We start from the raw sequence: 8,964 nt of genomic DNA on the forward strand, positions 1-8,964 counted from the left end.
TGTTAAAGTGAATGACTTTGACTTATATTCAAGGTCACAGGGGTCAAATTTGTTTAAAATCTTTAAACAACCTCTTATGAATAACCATGGGTCCCAGGATGTTTATACTTTGCAAGTTGCATCCTGAGATGAAAGCCTATACAATGTGTTCAACATAATGACTTTGTTCGACTTTCAATCACAGGGTTGAAATGTTTAAAAAAAAAATAACAGGGTCTTTTGAACGAATTTTAATCATAAATACTGATATTTTGCCTGTAGCTTTATTTTAGATCACTTTTAAGGTTACAAGTGTGAGTTTATACCAGGTGAGCGATGCAGGCCCATTGGGCCTCTTGTTATAAATTTCATTGTTGAAATACATCTATTTCTGGTTATAAATGATTTTTGTGAAACTTCAAGAAAGTATTGTAATATTCAGTAAAACCCCAATTTATAAAACTCCATTTCCATGACCATGTTACTGACTACCAGCCCTTATCACATTTTCTTCTTAACAATTTCATTATTCCTCTCAGTCTCTTGATAAATGTTGTCAAATTTTGTTAAAATGCCAAAATATTCCTGGAAAATGGAGGCAGTAGAGAATGGTTTTATCCGAAACCATAAGGTCAGATTTTTCCGCGTTTAATCTTAAGTTTACAGATAATAATAATAAAGGGACCAGTACTGGGAAAGCTGCCTCATTGTGTCAAGTTGATAAGAACAAATGCTACACTGATTACCAAAATGGTATGAAGTCTTCAGAAGAAAAATGCCAGACTGAAGTTTTTATGGCTTTTCATATTTGTTATAAGTACTTTGTATCTAAATGAAAAATATCCATTTTTTGTTAGCTTTGGTTTTTGATGAATACACAACTTAGATGTTGATGTAGCAAAATTTATTAATTTATCATTGCATTTTTTGAATTGATCAAAGAGGTTGATGTGTTTATTTAGTTAGAAGAAAAAATATTCTTTAAGAAAATAGAAACTATCTGTATGTCTTAGAACTTGCTTTTGATATTAGAATGCAAAAGAAGGTGATGTCATTAGGCTGATGTTTGTTTGATTAAACAGGAAGTGTTATAGAGATACCCGTTAGAAAACAATCACACTGTATGATGTTCTAAACTAGTCCAGGAAGTATAAAAGAGATGAAAAAAATGACATTGCATGGTCCTCTATACTCTATATTAAAAGGAGGCACAGTAGTCTAGTGGTAGAACGCCTGGCTCGTCACTTCACGGCACTGTGCTGTATCTTTGAACAAGATACTTTACTCCGCTTGTTCCAGTCTACTCAGCTGGAAATGAGTACGTGGTTGGGCAGATATGTGTTGAATGCTAGCTGTTAGCGACTAAATGGAAGCACTGGCTGTATGCTCCCCAGGGAGTTGACTTGAGAAAGATATTGGCCGGTTGCAAAGGCCCGATAACCACGGATAATAATTTATGAACCACTTTGTGAAGCAGTATAGCTCAAACTATTTTATCATTATTATACAAGATCAGGAATATTAAGTTACCTCTGATTCCTCTGTACTGGTTCAGCATGGCGTGATGCTCTATACTGGCTCACGAAGTTTGGGACAGATATACAAAACATAAAATAACGCAGTATAGTATTCAGAGAGTGTTGAGGAGTGACGATATGATCCTTATGCTATTCTATGCTAGAAAGAAACAAAAGTATGAAAATGCATGCATCAAGTATGTTAGCAACAAAATTTCTTACACAGTAATTGATTATGAAATTATTGATTCAAACTGATATGAAATCGTAAGTGATTGCTATACCATGCTTTATACCATACCGTACTTAAATTATTTTTGTTCTGCTACCTTATTATCATTCAATATCTTAAGCATATTTAGTGGTTTTCGACTTTGTTCTGAGGTATGGGGATTTGCACATCCTTTAATACAAGCAATCTCCTTTCCCTTAGACTGACTTGGGCTGCTTTTTTTTATCGCGACCCAAAAGGTTGGACCAGAGTTGTTAGTTTATGAAATAAGGCCGGCCCCAGTAATCAAAGCCTTGCAAGGCCTGCATTAACATTTGCAGGGCCACCAGGATTTTTACCCCAAAATCTGACATCTGAAAGCAGACAAACCGGTTGCTCCGCATAAATGATTCCAAGCTGCACAGGTCCATTGACTGATTTTTCATGTCATAATGATAAATGATAAAATGGAAATATATGCTATTAAAAAAAGAGAAAGAAAAAGATGACACTGAGATTGAAGCTTAGGATTATTACATTATAACAATATAGATTTAAATTTGTCTCTTTTGTGTTGAAATCTATAAGAATGCAGTCGTATTCTCTATACAAAATGAAACCGAGGTTATCTGCCTTTTGTAAGAAATTTCAGTGACTAACATTAATGAGCTTAGAACTGCAATCCAACTCGATTATACTGTCAGTTGTTTTTCTTGAAATTGCATGACTTCTCTAATAGAATATTCTGGTATTTATACCAATAAATAAATGTACTAGCTGTTTATTAGATACTTAACATAAATTATTTATATGTGTTTATGAAGCATATTTTCTGATAAATTATTCTCTTTTTTTTTTGATTTGCACTGTTTTTGCAATTGCTTGTTTCAACTGGAAAAAAAGAAGATTCACATTAAATTCAGTGTACAAGCCCTGTGAGGAAATCCTATCAATTTATACTGTAATATCGTATTCTGTGGTAGGAAAACTGTTTCAAACATTTGGGTTTAAGGGTTGGGTATCCACTGTATCATCTATTTTCTGTTTCTGGACCCCTGTTTTCCCAATTACAATATCTGCAGCTTAAATGATTAAATTTTCAGCCAATTATTCAAGATATCTGTTTTCAAATACACTTACCTCACAGGCAAATTTACTTATTTTTGTCTTTGTCAATAATGATCATTTCTAAATTACAACAAGTTAAAGTTTAAATAATGTATTAACATTTAAAAAAAAATGATAGAATGTTTTTTTGTTTTGTTATTAAATTGTCCTTTGAACCAAATAGTATCCTTAAGATATTTAGAGGACTCTTTTTTTCCATATGTCCACCATACTTCTTGTAATCTTCAAAAATGGCCTTCATACAATTTTGTGGCTGTCAAAATTTGTAAGTCCAGGTTACACAGGATAGCAGTTCAAATTTCCCAAGGGAGATAACCTTTTTCTTATGGGAGATAACCCACTACACAGAGGAAGGAAACTCAGTACCAAAGGGAGACAATCCATTTCTCAAGGTAGTTAACCCATTACTTAGAGGGTGTAGGTCAATCATGTTACAGTATAAATTGAGATTTGTACAGGTGTGTTGATGGTTACCATATACAGGGAGTTGGAAATGATGATAGCGTATAGAAACTTCATCTCTTGTATTTTCTCCTCTCATGGGTGTTTTCCTGTGCAGAGCTTACAGGCGATACTTCTACATGAGCAAGAGGACCAAGCACACACAGTGGGACTATCCAGATGATGAGGACGATGAGGATGACAATGACGACATCCATAATGCAAATGCAGAAAAAGAGAGCTCAGACAAGTTTGTCCCGAGGCCACCAGATGGTCATCCTGGTCAAGAAGGGGAACTGCCACAGTCACCCGAGTCTCATTCTATTACGTCTGCATCGCCGGAACCAACAAATTTGTCATCTAGTATGAGGGACATAGACATGGTCACCTCAACGACAGTTGTCAGTGGGGGAACAAGGTCAGAGGTTGGGTCCATTGCTGACACAACTGTTTCATCAAAATCAGCAGTCATTTCTTCCAGCCATTTGAGGCCTACAGAGGTAAGGGTTAAAGTTCATTACAACCTTCAGAGATAAGAAAAATATCTTGTGGTAGAATTTCACTAGAATTAGGGTCAAAGGGTACCTGGGATCTACACATGGGTTAAAGGTGACCTCAGCCTACAGAGGTTAGGGAAATCATTGAAGAGATTCATGCCACCAGGGACCTACATGATCAGGGTAAAAGATAACATGTGATTTAAAATGGTAAGTGTGCCAGTCAGAAGATCAAAAGTGAACATCTTCATGAACCTAAAGTGGTTAGGGTGATTAACAGAGGCTCAAGGTTCATTGGGTATCTGTAAAGGACAAGAGAGGCAAGTAGGGGAGACAATCAGCGGGTGAAAGGTAGATAACCAAAGCTCCATTGTCACTAGAGCTCTACATATGTAAGGGAGATGAGGTCATCAGGGGCCTACAGAGGTAGGGGAGATGAGGTCACCAGGGACCTACAGAGGTAAGGGAGATGAGGTCACCAGGGACCTACAGAGGTAAGGGAGATGAGGTCACCAGGGACCTACAGAGGTAAGGGAGATGAGGTCACCAGGGACCTACAGAGGTAAGGGAGATGAGGTCACCAGGGACCTACAGAGGTAAGGGAGATGAGGTCACCAGGGACCTACAGAGGTAAGGGAGATGAGGTCACCAGGGACCTACAGAGGTAAGGGAGATGAGGTCACCAGGGACCTACAGAGGTAAGGGAGATGAGGTCACCAGGGACCTACAGAGGTAAGGGAGATGAGGTCACCAGGGACCTACAGAGGTAAGGGAGATGAGGTCACCAGGGACCTACAGAGGTAAGGGAGATGAGGTCACCAGGGACCTACAGAGGTAAGGGAGATGAGGTCACCAGGGACCTACAGAGGTAAGGGAGATGAGGTCACCAGGGACCTACAGAGGTAAGGGAGATGAGGTCACCAGGGACCTACAGAGGTAAGGGAGATGAGGTCACCAGGGACCTACAGAGGTAAGGGAGATGAGGTCACCAGGGACCTACAGAGGTAAGGGAGATGAGGTCACCAGGGACCTACAGAGGTAAGGGAGATGAGGTCACCAGGGACCTACAGAGGTAAGGGAGATGAGGTCACCAGGGACCTACAGAGGTAAGGGAGATGAGGTCACCAGGGACCTACAGAGGTAAGGGAGATGAGGTCACCAGGGACCTACAGAGGTAAGGGAGATGAGGTCACCAGGGACCTACAGAGGTAAGGGAGATGAGGTCACCAGGGACCTACAGAGGTAAGGGAGATGAGGTCACCAGGGACCTACAGAGGTAAGGGAGATGAGGTCACCAGGGACCTACAGAGGTAAGGGAGATGAGGTCACCAGGGACCTACAGAGGTAAGGGAGATGAGGTCACCAGGGACCTACAGAGGTAAGGGAGATGAGGTCACCAGGGACCTACAGAGGTAAGGGAGATGAGGTCACCAGGGACCTACAGAGGTAAGGGAGATGAGGTCACCAGGGACCTACAGAGGTAAGGGAGATGAGGTCACCAGGGACCTACAGAGGTAAGGGAGATGAGGTCACCAGGGACCTACAGAGGTAAGGGAGATGAGGTCACCAGGGACCTACAGAGGTAAGGGAGATGAGGTCACCAGGGACCTACAGAGGTAAGGGAGATGAGGTCACCAGGGACCTACAGAGGTAAGGGAGATGAGGTCACCAGGGACCTACAGAGGTAAGGGAGATGAGGTCACCAGGGACCTACAGAGGTAAGGGAGATGAGGTCACCAGGGACCTACAGAGGTAAGGGAGATGAGGTCACCAGGGACCTACAGAGGTAAGGGAGATGAGGTCACCAGGGACCTACAGAGGTAAGGGAGATGAGGTCACCAGGGACCTACAGAGGTAAGGGAGATGAGGTCACCAGGGACCTACAGAGGTAAGGGAGATGAGGTCACCAGGGACCTACAGAGGTAAGGGAGATGAGGTCACCAGGGACCTACAGAGGTAAGGGAGATGAGGTCACCAGGGACCTACAGAGGTAAGGGAGATGAGGTCACCAGGGACCTACAGAGGTAAGGGAGATGAGGTCACCAGGGACCTACAGAGGTAAGGGAGATGAGGTCACCAGGGACCTACAGAGGTAAGGGAGATGAGGTCACCAGGGACCTACAGAGGTAAGGGAGATGAGGTCACCAGGGACCTACAGAGGTAAGGGAGATGAGGTCACCAGGGACCTACAGAGGTAAGGGAGATGAGGTCACCAGGGACCTACAGAGGTAAGGGAGATGAGGTCACCAGGGACCTACAGAGGTAAGGGAGATGAGGTCACCAGGGACCTACAGAGGTAAGGGAGATGAGGTCACCAGGGACCTACAGAGGTAAGGGAGATGAGGTCACCAGGGACCTACAGAGGTAAGGGAGATGAGGTTACCAGGGACCTACAAAGGTAAGGGAGATGAGGTCACCAGGGCTCTACAGAGGTAAGGGAGATGAGGTCACCAGGGACCTACAGAGGTAAGGGAGATGAGGTTACCAGGGCTCTACAGAGGTCAAGGAGATGAGGTCACCAGGGACCTACAGAGGTAAGGGAGATGAGGTCACCAGGGCTCTACAGAGGTAAAGGAGATGAGGTCACCAGGGACTTACAGAGGTAAGGGAGATGAGGTCACCAGGGGCCTACAGAGGTAAAGACTCTAAGGTGATCAAAAGTCACATTCATACGATCATTCATTTACTTCAACCTGGCTTGAATTTGCTTGATGAAAGATTTCCACCTTGTTTCTATGCATTACTTACTACATTATATCTGTTAGAATTAATTGTTAATGGCACTGTACAATAACATTGAAAGTTCCTATGAAAAAACCATGAGAAAATATTATTTTAGCAGTAGTGATATTTTATCCAAAACAAATATTTTACAGCTTTTGTTGTTGTGAAGAGACTAAATTCTGATAACTGGTTCATATAGGTATCACTGTATCCTGTACATTATAGATAGCTGTTGTATATATGAAGTACAATGTGTTTACAGCGTCATAATGTATCTTACCTTGATGGATAAAAAAAACTCATCAGATTTTACTGTATTTTGGTGACTGTCTTTATTTCAACAGTTTAGCAATTGTATTGTTAATTGATTTTCATGCAGGCATCAAGATCAAAAGAAACTGTTCAAGAAAGCCGAAGTTGTAAGTACACAAAAGAGATAAACAAAGCACGAGTCACTGAAGTAATATCACTTCAATTACACATTTAGATTAGATTGGTTTCTCAGGCTGTGTTTCAATAAAAACACAAAATCATATCAGATAATTCAACATTGTGGATTTTTTTTCAGCCCACCATCATCAGATGTTGCGTTAACTAAATTGCTTTATGTCCATCATCTCTCTGTTGTCTGTCTTTAAGTAAAAAAAAATGGGCAAGTACAAAAAATATTTCACAGGTCCAAAATGAATATTGGTAGCCCAATTATTTTACTAAGATTTTAAGCTCACCTGGCACGAAGTGCCAAGTGAGCTTATGCCGTGGCGCGGCGTCCGTCGTCCGTCCGTCCGTCGTCCGTCCGTCGTCCGTCCGGCGTCAATATTTTACTTTAAACGACTTCTTCTTAATAACCGAAAGGCATAGGGTGTCGATATTTGGCCAGAAGCAAACTTTGTTAAAATTAATGACCTTCACCCATTTTCAAGGTCACAGGGGTCAAATATGTTAAAAACTTTAAAAATCTTCTTCTCGATAACCAAACTGCCCAAGTAGATGATATTTGGCCAGTAGCATGCTTAGGTGAAGGGCTACCAAGTTTGTTCAAATGAATGACCTTAAATTATATTCAAGGTCAAAGGGGTCAATTGTCTTAAAAAACCTTGAAACAACTTCTTCTGAATAACCAAAATGCCCAGGGTGATGACATTTGGCCAGTAGCATGCTGAGACGAAGTGCTACAAAGTTTTTTCAAATGAATGACCTTAACCCATATTCAAGGTCACAGGGGTCAAATATGTTGAAAACTTTAAACAACTTCTCAATAACCAAAATGCCATGGATGATGATATTTGGCCAGAAGCATGCTGAGACGAAGTGCTACAAAGTTTTTTCAAATGAATGACCTTAACCCATATTCAAGGTCACAGGGGTCAAATATGTTAAAAACTTTAAACANGATCATTGGGGACCTACAGAGGAAAGAGAGATGAGGTCACCAGGGCTCTACAGAGGTAAGGGAGATGGGGTCACAAAGGACCTACAGAGGTAAGGGAGATGAGATCACAAAGGACCTACAAAGGTAAGGGAGGTGAAATCACAAAGGACCTACAGAGGTAAGGGAGATGAGATCACCAGGGACCTACAGAGGTAAGAGAGATGAGATCATTGGGGACCTACAGAGGAAAGAGAGATGAGGTCACCACGGCTCTACAGAGGTAAGGGAGATGGGGTCACAAAGGACCTACAGAGGTAAGGGAAATGAGGTCCCCATGGACCTTAAGAGGTAAAGGAGATAAGGTCACCAGGGATCTACAGAGGTAAGGGAGATGAGGTCACAAAGGACCTACAGAGGTAAGGGAAATGAGGTCACCATGGACCTTAAGAGGTAAAGGAGATAAGGTCACCAGGGATCTACAGAGGTAAGGGAGATGAGGTCACAAGGGACCTACAGAGAAAAGAGAGATGAGGTCACAAGGGACCTAAAGAGGTAAGGGAGATGAGGTCACCAGGGACCTACAGAGGTAAGGGAGATGAGGTCACCAGGGCTCTACAGAGGTAAAGGAGATGAGGTCACAAGGAACCACAGAGGTAAGGGAGATGAGGTCACCAGGGACCTACAGAGGTACGCGTGATTAGGTCACCAGGGATCTACAGAGGTAAGGGAGATGAGGTCACCAGGGATCTACAGAGAAAAGAGAGATGAGGTCACAAGGGACCTAAAGAGGTAAGGGAGATGAGGTCACCAGGGACCTACAGAGGTAAGGGAGATGAGGTCACAAAGACCTACAGAGGTAAGGGAGATGAGATCACCAGGGACCTACAGAGGAAAGAGAGATGAGGTCTTTGAGGGACCTACAGAGGTAAAGAAGATGAGGTCACCAGGGACCTACGGAGGAAAGAGAGATGAGGTCACCAGGGCTTTACAGAGGTAAGGGAGATGAGGTCACCAGGGACCTACAGAGGTAAGGGAGATGAGGTCACCAGGGCTCTACAGAGGTAAAGGAGATGAGGTCACAAGGAACCACAGAGG

The 8,964-nt window shown here is 42.4% G+C and overlaps 1 protein-coding gene across 1 annotated transcript in view; it reads left to right on the forward strand.

The window, feature by feature from the left end:
* The window catches only part of LOC110464840 (formin-binding protein 4-like), a 57,875-nt gene that overhangs the window by 36,647 nt on the left and 12,264 nt on the right, over window positions 1–8,964 (forward strand). Inside the window, exons 14-15 of the mRNA XM_021520289.1 lie at window positions 3,395–3,776; window positions 6,877–6,916. Coding sequence (XP_021375964.1) covers window positions 3,395–3,776; window positions 6,877–6,916 — 422 coding nt within the window. The remainder of the gene's footprint in view (window positions 1–3,394; window positions 3,777–6,876; window positions 6,917–8,964) is intronic.

Source organism: Mizuhopecten yessoensis, unplaced genomic scaffold (assembly GCF_002113885.1).
Source record: "Mizuhopecten yessoensis strain PY_sf001 unplaced genomic scaffold, ASM211388v2 scaffold11037, whole genome shotgun sequence".
Classification (NCBI taxonomy): domain Eukaryota; kingdom Metazoa; phylum Mollusca; class Bivalvia; order Pectinida; family Pectinidae; genus Mizuhopecten; species Mizuhopecten yessoensis.